At 43.0% G+C, this 22896-nt stretch overlaps 1 protein-coding gene across 1 annotated transcript in view; it reads right to left on the bottom strand.

Moving 5' to 3' along the window:
* The window catches only part of usp36 (ubiquitin specific peptidase 36), a 32111-nt gene extending 10343 nt beyond the window's left edge, over positions 1 to 21768 (bottom strand). The window contains 18 exon segments of the mRNA XM_070435518.1: positions 2 to 158; position 1698; positions 2011 to 2044; positions 2047 to 2135; positions 2517 to 2617; positions 2823 to 2956; positions 2959 to 2962; positions 3189 to 3230; positions 3232 to 3291; positions 3406 to 3491; positions 3816 to 3869; positions 3872 to 3889; positions 4115 to 4181; positions 4311 to 4417; positions 11787 to 11897; positions 12530 to 12751; positions 13044 to 13324; positions 21645 to 21768. Coding sequence (XP_070291619.1) covers positions 2 to 158; position 1698; positions 2011 to 2044; positions 2047 to 2135; positions 2517 to 2617; positions 2823 to 2956; positions 2959 to 2962; positions 3189 to 3230; positions 3232 to 3291; positions 3406 to 3491; positions 3816 to 3869; positions 3872 to 3889; positions 4115 to 4181; positions 4311 to 4417; positions 11787 to 11897; positions 12530 to 12751; positions 13044 to 13311 — 1555 coding nt within the window. The 5' untranslated portion in view covers positions 13312 to 13324; positions 21645 to 21768.
* Between the last annotated feature and the right edge of the window lie 1128 nt (positions 21769 to 22896).

Below are 22896 nucleotides of genomic sequence, written 5' to 3'. Positions count from 1 at the left end.
ATCAGCATGGGTCCCGGGGATCCTGGTGGGGCGGAGGACGACGTCCCGTTGGACATCTTGTTGGGCTGCTGGGAGCCGTTGGAGCCTTCCTAGACACGGGTCTGCCCAGGCCGCCCTCGACGGAACTGAATCTTACACAGCTGGAAAGGGTCCAGTTTCTGCAGTGAAAGAGACATGTTTCAGTGACCACGCCGTGGGACAACACTCCATACAAGACATCCAGGAGGCCATACAAAGTCCCCAGGTTCAGAACAAAGAGTAGAGCCAGCTTCATCTCATCAGCCATCAAATCAAAATGGATTTGTCACATACGCCAAAACACAACAGTATAGACCTTAGAGTGAAATGCTTATTACATGCTTACATCAAGCTACTGACAGTAGTATATGTATATTATGGTGTAACGCCGCTTCATCTTATCACCATCAGGCTACTGAACAGTGGTATAATGTAATTTACATGGTGTAAGGCCCGCTTATTTCATAGCCATCAGGCTACTGAACAGTGGTATAATGTATATTACATGTGTTAGGCCGCTTCATCTCATTAGCCATCAGGCTACTGAACAGTGGTATAATGTATATTACATGGTGTAAGGCCCGCTTCATCTCATCAGCCATCAGGCTACTGAACAGGTATAATGTATATACATGGTGTAAGGCCCGCTTCATCTCATTAGCCATCAGGCTACTGAACAGTGGTATATGTTATATTACATGGTGTAAGGCCCGTTCATCTCATTAGCCATCGGGCTATGAACAGTGTGTATAATGTATATTACATGGTGTAGGGCCGCTTCATCTCATTCGCTCAGGCTAATGAACAGTGGTATAATGTTATATTACATGGTGTAAGGCCCGCTTCATCTCATCAGCCATCAGGCTACTGAACAGTGGTATAATGGTTATTACATGGTGTAAGGCCCGCTTCATCTCATCAGCCATCAGGCTACTAAACAGTGGTATAATGTTATATTACATGGTTTAAGGCCGCTTCATCTCATCAGCCATCAGGCGTACTGAACAGTGGTAATGTATATTACATGGTGTAAGGCCGCTTATCCATTAGCCATCAGGCTACTGAACAGTGGTATAATGTATATTACATGGTGTAAGGCCCGCTTCATCTCATCAGCCATTCAGGCTACTGAACAGTGGTATAATGTATATTACATGGTAGAGGCCCGCTTTATCTCATTAGCCATCAGGCTACTGAACAGTGGTATAATATATATTACATGGTGTAAGGCCCGCTTCATCTCATCAGCCATCAGGCTACTGAACAGTGGTATAAGTATATTACATGGTGTAGGCCCGCTTCATCTCATTAGCCATCAGGCTATCTGAACAGTGGTATAATGTATATTACATGGTGTAAGGCCCGCTTCATCTCATCAGCCATCAGGCTACTGAACAGTGGTATAATGTATTATTACATGGTGTAAGGCCCGCTTCATCTCATCAGCCATCAGGCTACTGAACAGTGTATAATGTTATATTATTTAACTGGGGTGGTACGAGCCCTGAATGCTGATTTGGCTGACAGCCGTGTATATCGGACCGTATACAACGGGTATAACCAAACGTGTATTTTTTTACTGCTCTAATTACATTGTAACCAGTTTATATATAGCAGTAAGGCACCTCGGGTTTGTGGTTATATGGTGAATATACCACGGCTAAGGGCTTGTCCAGCACTCTACGGTGCGTCGTGTATAAGAACAGCCCTTAGCCGTGGTATATTAGCCATATACCACACGCCCCCAAGCCTTAACCTTAATTATAGTGTAAGGCCAGCTTCATCTCATCAGCCATCAGGCTATGAACAGTGGTATATTACATTGTGTAAGGACAGTATAGTTAATGTGTCCTTATTTGAACCGTCCTGTTTGTATTGATTTCCATGCAAATGGACAATAAAAGATATCACATCGAAGGCAGCAAGTCTATTCATACCGTATTGCTTTCAAACATTCTGATGATGGACCGTTCTGCCAGTCTGTCCCATCACTTGGTGACCTGCGGAGAGGACAGGGCTGTTGAGGTTGTGTCTTCCTGAACTGCTCTGACATCGCTACGTTTTCCCCATTCCCTGCTTGGTGATCTGGCATCCACTTCTTCTTGGTCTCTGGGATCCTAATGGGCAAAGAGCAGGTATGGTCAATATGTATGGTTACTAGCTACTTACTGCAATCTCGCTATTAACCATCAGACCAGAAATAGATACTTGATCTAGCTTGCCGTGTAAAGGAACAATGGAATAGTTCAACAGTTGGTAGATCATGCGCTTTCAACACAAGGGTTGTTGGTTCGATTCCCACGGGGGACCAGCTACTGTAAGTTGCTCTAGTAAGAGTGTCTGCTAAAATGACTCAAATGTCACGTGAACGTAACAGAGATAACACTAAGCTAAACACTTTCAGGGCTCACTTGAAAAAGATCTCAATGTGAAAGGTATTTGAACTTATCAGACATCTGTATTTGACTCAGGTCTGGTATTTATTGTTAACGTCTTACCTCAGGTAGAATAGGACGTAGGCTTGCTGATTGAGGACTACTTTGATGTTACTGGAATGGACCATCGAGTCATTCATCTGGTACCATTGCCCGTTGCTGGCCTGTTTAGACAATGGAAAAATAAAATGGGCTTTTCTAAATAAAGTGAAGGGACATCCCACAGTAGAGACTAAACACAGTTAACAGGATAACAACATACTGTTCTGATGAACAGTGACAATAAATCTAAACGTAAATTATCCTTCAGACTTCCAACAAAATCCACTCAAATGTTCCGTCTCAGGCCTCACCATCAGAGATCCTTACCTTGACATAGCAGTAGTAGTGGCCCGCATGACAGCTGTACCCAGAATGCACCAAGCAAGCATAGAGGCCGTACATGACCGGGTCGCCCGTGCTCTGAGACATGTAGGGGCGGATGTTCAGGAACTCTGGGTAGCAACGTCCTAACAAAAACACAGCCAGTAAGCATCAGGGGCATGTTCGAGGGAGACATATTTTTTTAAATGGGAGGAACTTCCTGAATTTGTAAAAAAAAAATTAATATATATAATGTTTCCTTGCAAAGCGTTTTGCAATGGTGCCCTACGGACTACGACCAGTTAGGGTGAGAACTGTTGCACTGAAACAGCATTTTATACAGAGTAATGGCTATTGTTGCGAGAGGTTTACCTTGGTGATTTTTCCTCCACTGAAGTTGGCAAACCTCTTGAGGAGACAGGGTCAGAACATTGGACGTTCGGTGGACTGTGAATCGCTTTGTTGCCGGAACTTTCTCTTACACCTGATAAAGTGTAAGTGTGTTGTTTATAAAACGTCTATAATATGTGGGCCTTGTGTACGTCTACAATATCAGTGTGTTAGAAGTGACATCATCATTACGCAGAACTTACTGGCACAACATGTAGGCGTTCTCTCCACTCAACACATCGGGCTTGACAAAGAGCTCCAGGGCTCGGACGATATTTCTGCTTGCTGAAAAGGACAGACGAAGACCACTCAACACAGGCATGAAACCAAATAGTCATCAGCTGAATTCCTTTGTGACAGCAAACACACATCAATTAACTCTTTATTCTGGCGAGGGATAAATCAATAGGACCACCGATCTGACAAGAATTTATAAGTCCCATTCTTCCTAGGTTTCTGCCTAGGAGTTTTCCTAGCCAATGGGCTTCTACATCTGCATTGCTTGCTCTTTGGGGTTTAGGTATCTGGATAAATGTGATCGATTGATTAGATCGTGCTTGTGAATTATTCAAGGACAGGAGGAAGATACTTTTAAAGTAAGCAAGAGACTTACTCGAATCTCCACAGCAATGTCCAAGTAAGGATCGTACGTGTCCGACACACTTTGCAAATGGAACACTTAACTGAAAGAGAAAAATATATAATTAATCCACTAAGGCAATTCGCCCAATATGCCTTAAAAAGTAGTTTATCGATGTAGCAGGTTGGGATCAATTCATTTGAATCAGTCAGCTCAGAAAGTACAAATTCCAGTTCTAAGAGAATTGGAATTTCAGTGTAGTTCCTGAATTGACTGGAATTGAAATGGAATTGACCAACTGTGCAATATAGTAGATTGAAAGCTGTACCTCGCGACCTGAGGTAACCTCCAAATATCTGGTGGACCAATGTGGTGGCCTGTGTGCGCGGTCTAACCTACGACCCAGAGAGAGAAATACATTAAAGACAAAGAATCATCCAAAAATGACAGAATGAGGCTTTCTGAACACCCACATTCATTTCAGTGAGGTATAATTAATGTCCTTCACTCGATGACTTGACAACTTACTTGGGGTAGCCGTTCAGACAGGCTTTCTGCATGGCATCGATGGTGTAGCGTAAAAATTCATGGGCGTCTTCCTGGCTACCGAATCGAAAGTGCCTGGCAATTTCTGCAAGAGCAAAAAAGAAACACCCTGTTGAAATGATACCAACTCCATCCCTTATGGCTTCATGGGGAACTATCTAGAGCACACAATACCCGCAGCGACCAAGACAACTCCCTCCCTTATGGCTTCATGGGAACTATCTAGAGCACACAATACCAGCAGGACAAGACAACTCCTCCCTTATGGCTTCAGGGGAACTATCTAGAGCACACAATACCCGCACAGACCAGCAACTCCCTCCCTTATGGCTTCATGGGAACATCTAGAGCACACAATCAGCAGGACCAAGACAACTCCATCCCTTATGGCTTATGGGGAACCATCTAGAGCACACAATACCAGCAGGACCAAGACAACTCCATCCCTTATGGCTTCATGGGAACTATCTAGAGCAACAATACCCGCAGGACCAAGACAACTCCCCCCTTATGGCTTCAGTGGGATATCTAGAGCACACAATACCAGCAGGACCAAGACAACTCCATCCCTTAGGCTTCATGGGGAACCATCTAGAGCACACAATACCAGCAGGACCAAGACAACTCCATCCCTTATGGCTTCATGGGGACCATCTAGAGCACACAATACCAGCAGGACCAAGACAACTCCATCCCTTATGGCTTCATGGGGAACTATCTAGAGCACACAATACCAGCAGGACCAAGACAACTCCATCCCTTATGGCTTCATGGGGAACTATCTAGAGCACACAATACCAGCAGGACCAAGACAACTCCATCCTTATGGCTTCATGGGGAACTATCTAGAGCACACAATACCAGCAGGACCAAGCCAACTCCCTTCCTTATGGCTTCATGGGGAACTATCTAGAGCACACAATACCAGCAGGACCAAGCAACTCCATTCCTTATGGCTTCATGGGGACTATCTAGAGCACACAATACCAGCAGGACCAAGCCAACTCATTCCTTATGGCTTCATGGGGAACTATCTAGCACGCAATACCAGCAGGACCAGCCAATCTTCAGCTTGTGTTTTTGTCTCCGGTGTTGGTTTGATGTTGTTTGTAACTAATGGTCTGTGCTGTGAAAATAATTACTGTCCTCAGGGGGAATGACCTGTCCATTATCAGCAGGCCTACAGCATGAGACCACTCTGAGGATTTACGCCATTCAAATGAGTCTCCTCTTAAATGGAGGGGGAAACAGAGACCTAAACACACTCTACAACCTGCTACAGTCTCCTCTTAAATGGAGGGAGAACCAGAGACCTACACAACTACAACCTGCTACAGTCTCCTCTTAAATGGAGGAGAACCAGAGACCTAAACACACTCTACACCGGCTACAGTCTCCTCTTAAATGGAGGGAGAAACAGACCTAACACACTCTACCAACCTGCTACAGTCTCTCTTAAAGAAAGGTTCATCCATTTTGAATGTTCGATTGTTGTCGTGCATCTCTGAGTGATGTTCTATCATTTCCCCTGGTCATTTCATGTGTATCTGAGTGATGTTCTATCATTTCCCTGGTCATTTCATGTGTATCTGAGTGATGTTCTATCATTTCCCTGGTCATTTCATGTGTATCTCGAGTGATGTTCTATCAATTCCCCTGGTCATTTCATGTGTATCTGAGTGATGTTCTATCATTCCCCTGGTCATTTCATGTGTATCTGAGTGATGTTCTATCAATTTCCCTGGTCATTTCATGTGTATCTGAGTGATGTTCTATCATTTCCCCTGGTCATTTTCATGTGTATCTGAGTGATGTTCTATCATTCCCTGGTCTTCATGTGTATCTGGTGGTTTATCATTTCCCCTGGTCATTTCATGTGTATCTGAGTGATGTTCTATCATTTCCCTGGTCATTTCATGTGTATCTGGTGATGTTCTATCATTTCCCCTGGTCATTTCATGTGTATCTGAGTGATGTTCTATCATTTCCCCTGGTCATTTCATGTGTATCTGAGTGATGTTCTATCATTTCCCCTGGTCATTTATGTGTATTGAGTGATGTTCTATCATTTCCCTGGTCATTTATGTGTATCGCGTATTGGCGGGCAGAAATCCGGCTGTATGACATAGCACTGTGATAAAGTAGCTCTCACTACACTGGAAGTTAATAGGACTTTAGATGGTGAAACAGTCTATCATACATTTCAGATTTCAATACTGGTCAATGTCGTAACTCGGGAGGATGTCTTCTCTGGAATGAGCCATTGATCCTATTTTTGTGATATTCCAACCTGGAGAAATGTGTCATTTCATGGAGGATCCAGCACACGTCATAATAGTCTGCTCTTTTAGTCCAGAGTGCATGGTGCCGTGTTCAGAGATATATACAAAGGAGATAGGAATCCAATGAAAGACGGAACATATAATACTCCACCAGCAGACTGTCGACCAATCATGTTCCGATGTCATGCTGTGTCACGTGGTTGCTAAGTTAATCGTCACCCAATCCCTTCTCAAAGTCAGTGTATATGTGAGAAAGTGCCTATTTTCCTCCAAAGTACATAAGTCACGATTCAAAAGCGATACAATATTACAGAGAGCAAGTTAATCTTACGTCCAGGAATAGACTTGTAATGTTGTAGTCCTTGTTGACAAAATGTGTGCTAATGTTGGGTTGAGCCTGCGCCCTACAGACTCCCCTTCACTCCTGGAGAGCGCAGCTTGTCCCAGAATAGCCCAGAATGCACCGTGCGGCCCATTGACAAGCATCGGCAACATGTCCCATCTCCTTAAAAGTATATCTGTCGTTGTGAATGTCAGAATCTACTCTGAGGCACATTGATGTGCAGGTTGAACGTGGTGAGATTGTCGCCTAAATAGATAATGGAGTTTAAGGCGATTTTACACAACTAGCTACGTTACATGCTGATATTGTCTTCGGTATTATTGTGTGTAGCTACGTTTGCTAGCTAGCTAGCCCATAGAGAGTATTGGCGGATTTTGTAGTCAACTGCAATAGATTTCCAAAAGGACGTTTCATGTTGCTACCAATCTTGTTATAACGCCAAAATGAAACATTTGTTCAAGAATTGTTCTCAGTGTTATTTAACACAGTAAATTAAAGGAATGAGTGAATTTTTCCTTTAACAGGAGGGTGAACCAGTCTAGTCTTAACAGATAGAGGGGGAAGGAGACACCACAAACAAGAGTAAAAAGGAGGAAATGGTGGGTGTGAGGAGMGCAAGAGGCTGGCTGGCRAGAGGGAGCGAAAGAGGCGAAGGAGAGAAAGTCTGAAAATCTTATAGCCTGGAGACAGAGGAAGCTAAAGGAAAATCTACCATCTCAGCAGAGCAGACTGTAGATAAATTGTAAGCATTTCTGCAGGTTTGTGCTAATGCTGCTACCCTGCTACTCCTAGCCCGCAGTCACAAGGAGACAGAGAGGGCATCGTAGAGAGGGACAGAGCACCGGATGGGGGAGAGGGTATTGCAGCAATAGGGAAGGAAAAATTCAGGACGTAAGAAGAGGTGGACAGTACCAAGAGAAGGAGAACAAAGGTGATCCCCGGGGACGCCTCTCTGACTCAGGCCCATCGCAGGGCTGTTCAATGTCGCTCCAAGAGGGCCAAAACACTTCTGGTTTTCATCCTCTCCTAATATGGGACTAATTCAGAAATGGTACACCAGGTAGGAACAAAAACYGGAAGTGTTTATGCCCTCCAGGAGCGGAATTGAACAGCACTTTACTAGAGGACTCTACTACTACACACACCATAAGGTATCCACAGTAAGGTACAGGAAGTACACACTCCAAATCTCTGCAAACTTAAACCAATAAAAAATGTCAGTCATTCACTGTGCCAAGCTTAAATTATATTACTGACATCAGCATTGATCCGAGTGGGCATTTGTGGCTTCAGATCAGGCTGAACTCACAATCCCTCCCCTCTCTCTATAACAGTGTAGTGGTTGTACCATCCCTCCCCTCTCTATATAACAGTGTAGTGGTTGTACCATCCCTCCCCTCTCTCTATAACAGTATAGTGGTTGTACCATCCCTCCCCTCTCTATACACAGGTAAGTATTGTGGTTAGATCATCCCTCCCCTCTCATAACAGTGTAGTGGTTGTACCATCCTCTCCCTCTCTCTATATAACAGTGTAGTGGTTGTACCATCCCTCCCCTCTCTATACAACAGTATAGTGGTTGTACCATCCTCCCCTCTCTATACAACAGTATAGGTGGTTGTACCATCCCTCCCCTCTCTTTTAACAGTATAGTGTTGCCATCCCTCCCTCTCTCTATAACAGTGTAGTGGTTGTACCATCCCTCCCTCTCTATATAACAGTGTAGTGGTTGTACCATCCCTCCCCTCTCTATTTAACAGTGTAAGTGGTTGTACCATCCCTCCCCTCTCTATAACAGTATAGTGGTTGTACCATCCCTCCCCTCTCTATATAACAGTGTAGTGGTTGTACCATCCCTCCCCTCTCTATATAATAATATAGGTGTTGTACACCATCCTCCCTATAACAGTATAGTGGTTTGTACATCCTCCCCTCTCTATATAACAGTGTAAGTGGTTGTACCATCCCTCCCTCTCTATATAACAGATAGTGGTGTACATCCCTCCCCTCTCTATATAACAGTGTAGTGGTTGTACCATCCTCCCCTCTCTCTATATCAGTATAAGGTTGTACACATCCCTCCCCGTCTCTATATAACAGTATAGTGGTTGTACCATCCCTCCGCATAAATTAAGTCACAGCCTCACTAAGGCACTGCAATCACAACGCTGCAGTCACAGTGACACTTCCAACCAGTGTTATGTCATCACCTTATGCATACTGCTACTGAGTCTCCAGGGTGCTCTCTGGCACAATGCACCATCTACGGAACGATTATATATTACAATCGATGTACGTAAAAAACTAGTGACAAACATGCAGCACATAATACTGAATCAGATTTCTTTGGTTCTCATTTCATTAGCTAGGTTTCCATCCAACTAGTGAGATTCTTACGCAAAAAATAATAAAACCTGCAAATAAACATGCGCATTCTCTCACCAAAGATGTTTCCATCAAATGTACTTGTTGTGGATAAAAGGCTGTGCGTGGTGACAGTGAAACATTTCCATGTACAGTTCAAGGATAAGTTTACACACAACTTTAGCCAAATACATTTACATTTTTACTAGGATAAAATGTCTTCAGTCAGTTAGGATCACCACTTTATTTTAAGTGAAATGTCAGAATAATAAGAGAGAATGATATTATTTCAACTTTCATCACATTCCAGTGGGTCAGAAGTTTACATACAATCAATTAGTATTTGGTAGCAATGCCTTTAAATTGTTTAACTTGGGTCAAGCGTATTGGGTAGCCTTCCACAAGCTTCCCACAATCATTTGGGTGAATTTTGGCCCATTCCTCCTGACAGAGCTGGTGCAACTGAGTCAGGTTGTAGCCCACCTTGCTCACACACGCTTTTTCAGTTCTGCCCACAAATTTTTCTATAGGATTGAGGTCAGGGCTTTGTGATGGCCACTCATACCTTGACTGTGTTGCCCTTAAGCATTTTGCCACAACTTTGGAAGTATGCTTGGGGTCATTGTCCATTTGGAAGACCCAAGCTTTACTTCCTGACTGATGTCTGATGTTGCTTCAATATATCCACATAATTTCCTCCTCATATGCAGTCTATTTTGTGAAGTGCACCAGTCCCTCCTGCAACAAAGCACCCCTACAACATGATGCTGCACCCGCGTGCGTCACGGTTGGATGGTGTTCAGCTTGCAGAGCCCCCCTTTTTCCTCCAAGCCTAACAATGGTCATTATGGCCAAACAGTTCTATTTTTGTGTCATCAGACCAGAGGACATTTTTCCAAAAGTAGTACGATCTTTGTCCCCATGTGCAGTTGCAAACCGTAGTCTGGCTTTTTTAATGGCAGTTTTGGAGCAGTGGTTCTTCCTTGCTAAGCAGCCTTTCAGGTTATTTGATATAGGACTCGTTTTACTGTGGATATAGATACTTTGTATCCGTTTCCTCCAGCATCTTCACAAGCTCCTTTGCTGTTGTTCTGGGATTGAGTCACACTTTTCTCACCAAAGTACGTTCATCATTAGGAGACAGAACGCCTCTCCTTCCTGAGCGGTATACGGCTGCGTGGTCCCATGGTGTTTATACTTGCGTACTATTGTTTATACAGATGAACGTGGTACCTTCAGCATTTGGAAATTGCTCCCAAGGATGAACCAGACTGTGGAGGTCTAAATATTTTTTCCTGATGTCTTGGCTGATTTCTTTAGATTTTTCCATTATGTCAACCAAAGAGGCACTGAGTTTGAAGGTAGGCTTGAAATACATCCACAGGTACACCTCCAATTGACTCAAATGATGTCAATTAGCCCATCAGAAGCTCTCAAAGCCATGACATCCTTTTCTGGAATTTTCCAAGCTGTTTAAAGGCACAGTCAACTTAGTGTATGTAAACTTCTGACCCACTGGAATTGTGATACAGTGAATTATAAGTGAAATAATCTGTCTGAACAATTGTTGAAAAATTACTTGTGTCATGCACAAAGTAGAGTCGCTAACCGACTTACCAAACCATAGTTTGCTACAAAAGAAATTTGTGGAGTGGTTGAGAAAGGAGTTAATGACTACAACCTAAGTGTATGTAAACTTCCAACTTCAACTGTACAAATAAATAAGATTTAAATGGGTCTCCATCGTCCATCGCATATTTCACTCTACTGACGGTTATCACTAAAGATGTGTTACATACTGAGTGTGCCCACTCTGGTCTTGGCACATGAGCACTAGACAACAGCTCACACTYGTAGATACAGTGTGGGTATAGCCTACATGATGGTTATTATGACTAGAGAGATGATTTTTATTTGTCAAACGGCAGTGAACCATCGATCTTGACCAGAATAAGACCCTGGATATTTGTTGGAAAGGAGGATCAAGCTCAACACCTTGTACTTCCACCAGCCTGTGAAGTTGTTTCATCTGTAGTAAACTGCATGGTTTCCTGAGTCGTTGTGGGAAGACTACACAACATGTCATCATGTGACTCCAATATGATGTTATAGCAATACTGGCACATAAGCATTTCCATTACTCACATAATTAATCTTTTACAAAAAACCATCCCCACCGTGTCTAGCGTATTTTGTTTAGTTGACATTTGCTGTTTTCATCTGGCCTGTTGGGACATTCTCTCCCCCCCCCCGACGTACTTTAATCTCAAAAGGGATGGATGGAAACCTGGTTAGTGTTTCTGAAATTAAACTGAAATCAAGAATGTAACAGCCAATCAATATCATGTACCTTACAGGACAACAAAAATTGCAATGCTGCTAAAAACAAGCTTGCACTACAATTCTGAAAAACCAACGCCAACTCAATAGATGGACAACAGCTAAACAAGAAGCATACTACTTACTTTTTAGGTCTCGGATGAAGGAGACAGGCTTGATGGCATTTCCCGTGTTGGCAAAGGCTTGGATGATGTGGTTCTGCATTATACAAATCATACAGAAACCCGACTGGTGACCTGAAATGCACAGGAATAGAATAATGAGGTGAAGTCAAGTCACCGTCATTACCCCACCAGACTGGCCAAGTCAAGTCACCGTCATTACCCCACCAGACTGGCCAAGTCAAGTCACCGTCATTACCCCACCAGACTGGCCAAGTCAAGTCACCGTCATTATCCCACCAGACTGGCCATGCCACCATCATTACCCCACCAGACTGGCAAAGTCATTTGACTTCCAGCACAACAGTTCTTAAACATATGTTCGTTGCTTATTGTGTGTGTCAGATGTTGGCTGCTTGGTTTATGACATAATATGAATCAATTTCTTATCTTGCGAATGCACACAAACGCATTGTTTTTAAGCAAACAATTTGCTTGAAGACACATTTCAGTTGAATGCATTCAGTTGTACAACTGACTAGGCATCCCCTTTTACTCATGGGAGTAGAGCTGTTGGACATGTGCCCCTTTCCAGCCAACCTTTGAGGTCATTTCTAGACAATATATTTGTCCATTTAAGGGACCTGTTTAGTCTCAAAAACTAGAAGCAAAAGATTTGTATTGCCCCATTTAATGGTTTTGCACTACAACAACTATATTGTGCCATTCAAAAAGGTATCTAACCAGAGGTCAACTAAACTACTCACAGGCACGACTGTGCTCCTTGGAGAGTAGATAGTTTGCCAGGGGCGGTGTGTAGGTGAGACACTGCACAGTGGAGTTAAGGAAGCAGGTGTTGCCCAGGTTGTGGAGGCCGGCTCCCACCCGGTAGACACGCTCCCAACGCATGKAGAGTCTGTTCCCAGGGAAGAGCATCTTCTGCGGGGCGGGGATCCCATCACTCTGGCCCCCACACTGGTTGTCTGAAACTGGTGGATGGAGGAGTGAGATTAATTAGAGAAATTGCATGGATAATTCAGAAAAGCCAGAGAATAGTTCAGCAGACAAACTCAACAATTTAGCCTAACTGATCACTTCACCAAAACCCAGAGAGAAACACTCAAGRTGAATAGAGCTATTCTTCAATTCCACCAAAAAGGTTARGACAGTKGGGGTGATTAAGAATATCAAAGTGTGTTAATTCTGTGTGCAGTGAAAACTAGACTTAACAAACCTCTTGAATGGCTCAGAGAGAGTACATTTCCCAGTCAACGGCCTTACCTTGCCTCTTGATCTGAGCGGGCTCTGTGCTGGCCCTCTGACACGACGCGGCCCCCTCACTGCCGCGGGGGTTGAGGATCACATATTTGGTCTTGAGACTGTCCAGCTGATAGGAGAAGCCTTTGCTGGCCGGCTCAAACTCAATCTTCTGCAGCAGGACCTTCTTGGCCGAGGAGGCCAGCAGCTTATTGAGGTCGCTATCGTCGCCCGCCGAGGAGTCCTTCCGGCCGGGCTTCAGGGCCTCCTTGAGTTTGTCCACTATAGGCATCGTTTGAGCATCACTGTGGATGAGACAGAGGGTGGGATTCAGGAATCAGAATCACCTTTGCTTACATGTACCAAGGAAATTGACCTGGTGAAATGGCACTGACATGTAGAACACAGAAAAAATKATGAAGACATAATCCACACAGGCCTACAGTATAGATAAAACAAAATCAGAACAATTACACACAATAAGGCCAGTTTGAGACTAGTCAATTAAATCAAGGCTAAATTAAATATTTAGTCACATAGGAACAAACACTAAATTCCACAGTGTGTATATAGATGTTTTTCAGCGTGCCTAGGAATAAAAGTCATGATACCATAACAATAATACACCTCGGAAATCTTACTGAGCAGCAATTGGTCTCAACCCTGTGTAGCACATCCACAACATCCAGTCCACASTACAGCACTGCAGCGTCATCATTCCCTCAGAGGCTACTGTAGCAGTGAATTTCTATTTCCTGTCAGTGATTCCTAAACTGGCAACCCAGACTGGGCAATCCGGACTGTAAACGGGCAACCCGGACTGTAAACGGGCAACCCGGACTGTAAACGGGCAACCGGCTGTAAACGGGCAACCCGGACTGTAAACGGGCAACCCGGGCTGTAAACTGGCAACCCGGGCTGTAAACTGGCACCTGTAAACTGGCAACCCGGGCTGTAAACTGGCAACCCGGGCTGTAAGCATGAAGCATCTCGTGCTTTTCGGCGAGAGAGCGGCATATTATGTGAGCAGCAGCATATTATGGCAAGAGGACTGAGTATCTGAGGAGTCAGGCTGGGACTTGGCAGCCGTCTCTGTTGTTATGCAAGATGTGGAGGCGGGCATGATGTGTGTGCTCTGCATGTGTGTGTGTGTGTGTAACGGGAGAGGGACTCGACACAAGCACAACTGCTGTCTACCAGGTCAGATACTCATGTTCGGTCTATTCCTACCAATCAAGTCATCGCCATACCAACCAGCAACCACCCGACAGTCCACTGTCACAACAAAGGAAAGATGGAGTGGTACAGTCATGCTGTTCGTTACATGTCCTCAGAATGCCTTCAGTTATTTCTACGTGCAATCTTTGTTATATTTGTTTTATTCATTCAGTTGTAACCGTAGATTTTTTTTTCACCTCAGGGCCCAATTTCATAAGTGTTAGAGAAGGAGTGTTGATCTCAAATAAGTTTGCCTATTAGATATTCTAGTGAATATGAATACATGGACAGCGGGAAGCTGATCCTAGATCAGCAATCCTAGCCTGAGACGTTTCTGAATACAGGCCAGGTTGGTTATGCTCTAAGAAAAGTTACAGAATTGGTTTTAAAAGACACAGGCTATACTGCACATCACTTGTGTGCTTAATATGGGACTGAGTAGTGAAATAGGCTAGATACTGGTCCTCTGTAGCTCAGTTGGTAATGCATCGCTCTTAAAAACGCCAGGATAGTGTGTTCGACTCCCAGGAGTAAAATCTACACACGGATGACTAAGTTGCTTTGGATAATAGAGTCTGCTGTGGCATATCTCATATCTATACCTACTGTCATATATCTATCTACTGTCCAGCATCCTGAGCTGGTAAATCTATCAGAACACCAGCAACAACTGGCCCTTTAAAGGCAGCAGCCTCCTCAATAGACCATCTCTGAGCAGATAACAGAGTGTAGGTGCACATTTCACAACCCCTTCCCTGTCTGCATGCGTCAGCTGTTTGGGCAGTGGAGTGAATGACTCCTGAAGGTGTCATTTCCGGCGCATGCCAACGTGCTGGCAGACAGAGTTGAATGGGAAATTTACAGGGTAGTGACAGTAGGCTAATTGCTCCAACGCTTCCCTCAGTCCCAGTCGGCCTCAATTACAAAGCACCCAGTGTGGACTAGGCCTCAATGTGTCACTGTCAAAACAAGTATGTGGCAAGTGTTTTAGTTGAACTCAATGTGATTTCCCCCCAGCAGTACTGGCTTAAAATAAATATAGGCAAGACAAGGTCAGCAGGTAGCCTAGTGGTTAGAGCGGTGGCCACTAACCAAAAGGTTGCTGGATCGAATCCTCGAGCTGACAAGGTAAAAAAGAAAAGAAAAAAAGAATTAAAAATGCCCCTGAACAAGGCAGTTAACCCACTGTTCCCCATTAGGCCGTCATTGTAAATAAGAATGTGTTCTTAACTGACTTGCCTAGTTAAATAAAGATTAATATATATATATAATAATTTTAAAGTCTACTACAAATCGGCTAGCTGGAATAGTCAGGATGAGAATGATTGAATAGGCTACATTCCATTAGCTCAACGATATGGTGAGCTGTTAAAAACCCAGCCCGCTTAGAGTAAACAAAGGACTGCTACACAATCCCTGCGTCAACTTGATGTACGACCAGCAAACTATAGGGCTATATGTTAGTSATGCACTCGCATGCTGCCATTGAGGGGTTGAAACGCACCGGGGAGAGGGAACAGCTCTAGGTCAACAGCACACAGACACAGGATGGACCTGTCACAGAGCAGTGTTCTGTTCAAACCCACACTTGACAGAGAAAAGGGAGGGGAGCCTGACTCATCATTAGATATGGTAGTGACGTAGCTGAGGGAGGAGAGCAGGGGGGCTGCACATGCAGCATCACACGCACAAGGGCAGACTAACCTTCATGTGCTGCTACTGATAGAATTAACAATCACACAGCCCACAGTGAGATGGCACAGCTGACTGCTGAGATGTAATGGGTGGACCACCTACAGGGATTTTCAGTTTATTCACCAAACCGTTTCTATAGGGGTGCTGTTCTACCCAACCATTGAACCATGTAGGCTAGGCTACCACACAGAATGTTATGCCACTGTCACGGACACTGTGGACCCACGACACTACAGTCTACCACACAGAATGTTATGCCACTGTCACGGACACTGTGGACCCACGACACTACATACTGTTTTAATGACATCAATCAAGAAAACGGTAGGCTTTTTACTTAGATACTGATACCAGGATTAGTATCACAATAGTCAATACCAAAATGATACCATGGCAACAAAATGCGCATTAGCCAAAGTCACAGAATGGCACTTCGACAGAAACTCAGCTACTTGCCTGTTCAATCATTAGGCATCCGGGGTGCAATAAACACATTTGAACTTTTTCACGGCAACATTTTTCAGAGACAGCCATGCATGCATTAATTAAATCAATTATACAATAATTTTGACGTTGACTTAGTTTAACTTCATTTATTTGAATGGTAAATCTATTGATAAACTGGTTAAATCAAGATGTAGCCTATTCACAATACAGGGGAATGCATATTCAATAGGAGTGAGAGCATGCATGGAGGTGAGCTTGTTTTGGCTGATTTCATGGGGCTACAGATGACAAACAATCTGTTTCCCCTCCAATTGGGACTAATTTATTGTACTGATAAACAACATCTGCATAGAAGTAGCTTATTTTATAAAAGTGTGCGCTCATCTTTAACCAGTAATGACATTCATGAGGCAAGGGGGGGCAGCCGCAGGCCATATCAGAGAGGAAGAGGTGAAGTGAGAAGTCTCACTCTCGCCAAAAATACTTCCAAGGCATTTCTATGGAATATTTTGGACCCAAGCTTGTCACCTGCCTTTGGGTCAACGACTCCCGTTGGTAGGGTGGAGACATGAGCATCCCATGATCCTATTCACACAGAGTCAGTTTGCAGAGGCAATAGATAATCTTTCAGAGAGATGTAAGATCGATTAAGTAATTAATAAAGTTGTGGTGGCAATTGAAAAAAAAAAAAAAACTAAACTGTTTTTGCATTATGGTTTGCAAACAAAAAAATGCCGACATGCAAACAGCGAGCTCTGTCTTTATAAGTGTGCACATGATTATTTGCAAAATATAGGGTTGCCATTTGGGGAATATTCAGATGTGGAAACTTTGTGGGAATTAACGGAAATATATGCAATCTAATATTAATATAATTTAAATATGTTTTTTTTTATTGGATACTTCACCTTTGGATATATTTACCATATAATATGGAGACAGAAACACACCCTATAAGTAGACAGACAATTGTAAATTATTAAATCCTTCCAAAAGAAATTTTAAAAACAATTTAGTTATGAATTGAACTTAAATGAGTTGACTCTTCACATGGAATGATTTCACTGAAAAGCAAAAGGGAATATTGAATGATCCCCAATGATCCATCGTATCTCCCAAAAACATTCTCAACATACATCTGTAAATTGATATCTAGAAACTAAAGCTTTGGTTGTCTTTCTCTCAGGCTGCCATGTCTTCTCCTGGACCTCCTCAATGTCCACCTCTTGAACATCAAACTCTGAGGCCTCACCTTCACTGTCACTTTCCAACCTTGTTGAGGATGGCTCGTTGTCAGGCTCAAAAGTCTCACATTTGCCCGGATGGCCACCAATTTTTCAACCCCTGTATTGGTCACCTGTTGCGTGCGTGTTCCCAGACAGGACCAGTTGCGCTCTGAGGCGGCTGATGTTGGTGGGATTTGGAGGATGATTGAAGCAACGGGAAAGAGCCTCAGATCCACAAAGTCCCTTCCACCTGGTGGCTGATGAGATATGTTGGCACGACTGCCATATTGCATCTCCATCCCAAAGCCCTTTCTTGGAAGTGTACTTGGCCAAACTGCCAAGAGCCTTGCCCCCATCAGGCCAAGGTGGCGAGACACGGTAGTGATGACACCATAGGCCTTGTTGATCTCGTGCACCAGACAGGAACATATGTCGCAGCATTGTCTGTCACCAGTGCAAATACCTTCTGTGGTCCAAGGTCATTGATGACCGACTTCAGCTCATCTGCAATGTAGAGACCGGTGTGTCTGTTGTCCCTTGTGTCTGTGCTCTTGTAGAATACTGGTTGAGGGGTAGAGATGATGTAGTTAATTATTCCTTGACCACGAACCATTCGACCACCAACCAGAGATGATTGCAATACAGTCTGCTTTCTCTATGATTTGCTTGACCTTCACTTGAACTCTGTTGAACTCTGCATCCAGCAAATGAGAGATAAGTAGTCTGGTTGGAGGGTGTCTCCTGGGCGAAAAACATTCAGAAATCTCTTCCAATACACATTGCCTGTGAGCATCAGAGGTGAACCAGTTGCATACACAGCTCGAGCAAGACATTCAGCAGCATTTCTCTGACTACATTCGTCCATTGAGTCAAAAAAATTCTGTTTCCAGGAGGACCATGAGCTATTGCTATCGATAAGGTGTCTGATTCATAATTTTCACCTCGATAGAAGTAGAGGGACTTTGTAAGAGGTTGCTTGTTGTGCGCGCCGAGGGAACTTAATGAACTTGGCCAGATGATTCTGCATCTTTGTTGCATTCTTCACATATGATTTGGCACAGTATTTGCAAATGTGCACAGCTTTTCCTTCTACATTAGCTGCAGTGAAATGTCTCCACACATCGATAGGGCCCGTGGCATTTTCTTGTAAAGATTAGAAAAAGGAGTAAAAAAAAAACAAATACAATTCCATGTACAGATAACTATTTAAGCATTTAGATTAAACTCTTTTGTAAGATAAATGTTTTAAAATTAAACATGTATGGAAACGGGTGAATTAACACTCAGTTAGCAGACTCAAGCAAGCTAAAACTAACAAGCAGAAATTGTTCACAAGTTAGATATGATTTAAACACTTTGCTGTAGGCTACTATTTACAAGTTAACAAAAAATTATGTATGTCATAAAATATATTCACCCCACCCAGTATTGTAATCAAAACTTAACAGAAAGCATGTAGTCCTTGGCTCAGACAGTGTAGTAGTGTGGCTCAATAGCATCTCATTAGTGTGCAAGATCTTGAGAATCAGCTGTACATGTGATGGAAGAACGCAATGCAGAGGGTTGCAATTCCATTGAATTGGGCATAGTTTAACCAAAATATGTCACTAGACTAGAATTTCCTTAATGTATCCCACAAAAAAGGTTCGTTGTTATAAGCTAACGTTTTGATGAATTCCCCAAATTCACCAGAAAGTTTCCAACCCTTTGCAACCGTAGCAAAAAACACCAGAAAGAGAGCTGAGGGGCAAAATACAGACCCTCAAATGGTTGGGCAGACGTGGACAACATGGACTTACATTCTACAGAGGGATTTGGAGGTGAAAACGTAACATTTAAGCAGCTGCATTCTCTCCACAGCTCCACCAATCTGTCATAATTATGGGTAAATCCTGCCTATTTCTACAATTTCTCATCTTAAATATGATATAAACCCTAACACTACTAACCTAAGACCAAAAAACACTTTTTGTATTCAGAAATTTTTACAATATAGACAATTTTCAATTTGTGGCTGTGGTAGCTGTTGGTTTCATCTTTGCCGTCATTGTTTGGGTCTCACATGCTTTCCCAATCGCATCGTATCCCTCCTCATACTACAAGATACAAACCAAAATGTGCCCGAATATAAAATCGGGACATCCCACCGGGGGTCTGGAGAACAGAACAGCCAGAATCAGTGTGTCCTTGACCCGCTCAAACTACACGAGTCCCAATGACCTGATCCTAGCCCAAGTTCATAGGATTTAATCTCGAACATGAAAATGTGTCTGGACGGCAAAAACGTGTAGTGTATGCAGGCAATAACCCACAACAACGAGACTGGTTATGCCGAATATACACCACACGATTTTGCCATCTTGTAGTATGAGCAGTGCTACGATGCGATTGGCAGCAGTCCATGCCCAATGAGCACTCAGCATGTGAGACCAAAACAATGTCGGAGAAGAGGAACGCAACAACCCGCACCGTGTGGACCAAGGTGATGGAAAACTGATTGTGGATGCCTTTTCAATGGACGGGTTTGTTTTTACATGGTCAGGTGCCCCAGCTTAGCAAAGTTTGCCCATTTAAGAAGATTCCAAGGGTCTTTAAGTAAAATCTCCACTCACCCGGGGATCGTGCCATACAAAACGAACTCCACCAATATACATTGCGTCCTACCATGACAGAAACAAAAATCTAATTTTATTTTATCCATATTCTGGCACCCATCTCTTTTGGGATGTTTCTGCACATATATGTCACATTACTCTCAACACTAATAAAGCAACTCAAAGTTTGCTGTGGGTATTTTTCCCTACGACAATAGAAACGCAGGGGGTCAACTAAGGAATCATCGTGTAATGTTAGCACCACAGTCCTGGGGAAGATGGATGGAATTAAAGATTTGGACAAGGAGATAGGTAAATGTGAGCACATCCAAGTTGTTACGATTGATTAGTCGTGTGGTGCCTAGTTGCCACAAATAGCATATTACAAAGCTTCTATCCAAATTGGGGGAGCATGATGCTGAATCTCAAGTTTAACATCGGCTATAAACCCAGCGAGTCCCATTGCTGGACATTGATATTTTCAAACACTGAACTTCTTGTCGGGAAACAAGCCAACTTCCCTGACTGAGACTTGACCAGTGTTTACAAAAAAGTATGCATAGGATTGTGAAGTGTAGCTAGCAAGTTAACCTAGCTATTCCAGTAATGTACTGTTACTAGTCGCGCTCTCCCCCTTAAGTCAACAATACCATAGTTCACTAGCTTACGGTTATATAGTGCAAAATTAACATGTGTTTGTAGATTGTTAGTTAGCTAATAAAGAACGGCGACAGTCGCTAGCAAATATTTTACAGACAGGCAAGTTAGTAGCCAGCCATGTTGGCTGCAGTAACTACTAACGTTACATAGTAAGTTAGTAGCTAGCAAGCCATGTTAGATACAAACATTCTAGCTAGCTTAGCCATCAAACGTTAACTAATCTGCAAAGCGAGCCAAATACAATGCTATTTGTGACATTTTTATTTCATTGTTATGGGGCCTCGTTCAATTGTACTTATCTGTGTATCTAACTTGATATTTAACTAGCCAACTTGACCAAGGCAGTGTAATTAGCTAGCTCTGTCTATCGTCGCTAGCTAGTCGGACCTGGTTTGGTCAAATGTCTCCACGCGGAGTACTGTGGGTCACGAGAGGCAAACGTTAGCTAGCATCTGAGTTGGAAACACGTAACTTTAGTTACTACGCTAGCCGATAACAAACATCTTTAAGTGAGGGATAACAGTTAGCGTTATTCGTTACATGTATCTATTTGTAACAACTGAAAACTGTCACTGAATGGATAGCTAGCTAACAAAAATAACCACGTAACATCAGTAGCTAACTGTTTACTGCTAGCTTTCTGGTTAGCAACTTTGCTAACGACTAACGTGGCGTCTCGATGCTGCAATGTGGTTAGCTAGCTACCTCCCAACCTCCTCACAATATCCGTCAGATGTTTAGTCGTTATAAAAACAGATCGATAGACTGATCATTGTAACACTCACCTTAAGTTCAATCATCCGAAAACGACGACTGTTTGGCGATAAAGACACTCTGCCTGGCTACAGTTCCTTAATTGTGTTAATTCTTTCCCCATGCTGCATTCTGAGAGGGTGTGGGCAAGCATGACTGACAGATTTGTGAAGCCAATGAAAATGCAGGTTAGCAAATCAAATCAAATCAAATTGTATTTGTCACATGCGCCGAATACATCATGTGTAGTAGACCTTACGTGAAATGCTTACTTACAAGCCCTTAACAATGCAGTTCAATAAAAATTTAGGAAAATATTTACTAAAAAAACTAAAGTAAAACATTCAAATAAAAAGTAACCAATAAAATAACAATAACGAGGCTTATATGCAGGGGGTTCCGGTACCGAAAGTTAATTTGTACATGTAGGTAGGGGTAGTGACAATGCATAGATAATAAACAGCAAGTAGCCACAGTGTAAAACTATGTGTGTGTGTGTGTGTTGTGTGTGTGTGTGTGTGTGTGTGTGTGTTGAGAGTGTGTGTGTGTGTGTGTGGTGCGGGTGGTCCCTGGTGGTGGTGTGTGGGGTGTGTGTTGTGGTGTGGTTGTGGGAGGGGGGGTCAATTAATCACTTGGGTGGCCATTTGGTTAATTGTTCAGCAAGTCCTTATGGCTGGCTGGGTAGAAGCTGTTAGGAGCCTTTGGACCTAGACCCTTGGTGCTCCGGTACCTTGCTTGCGTGCGGTAGTAGAGAGAACAGTCCTATGACTTGGGTGAATTTGTTGGCCTTTCTCTGACACCGCCTAGTATATATCAGTACAGTCAAAAGTTTGGAACACCTACCATTCAAGGGTTTTTCTTTATTTTTTAATATTTTCTACATTGGTAGAATAATAAATGAAGACATCAAAATATGAAATAACAGATATGGAATCACTGTGAGTAAACCAAAAAAGAGTTAAACAATCACAAATAATATTTCTATACTGTTATGAGATCTTCAAAGTAACAACCTTTTTGCCTTGATGAACAGCTTTGGCACACTCTTTGCATTTCTTCCTCAACCAGGCTTCATGAGGTAGTCACCTGGAATGCTCATTTCAATTAACAGGTGTGCTTCTAAAGTTCCATTTGTGGATTGATTTCCTTCTTAAGCCAATCAGTTGCTGATCTGGGTGACCAGAGGTTAGGGGTTGTATACAGAAGATAGACATATTTGGTAAGTCCATATTATGGCAAGAAAACAGCTCAATAAGCAAAGAGAAACAACAAGACATGAAGATC

Source organism: Salvelinus sp. IW2-2015, linkage group LG27, assembly GCF_002910315.2.
Source record: "Salvelinus sp. IW2-2015 linkage group LG27, ASM291031v2, whole genome shotgun sequence".
Lineage (NCBI taxonomy): Eukaryota > Metazoa > Chordata > Actinopteri > Salmoniformes > Salmonidae > Salvelinus > Salvelinus sp. IW2-2015.
This window is presented reverse-complemented; position numbering and strand designations above follow the sequence as displayed.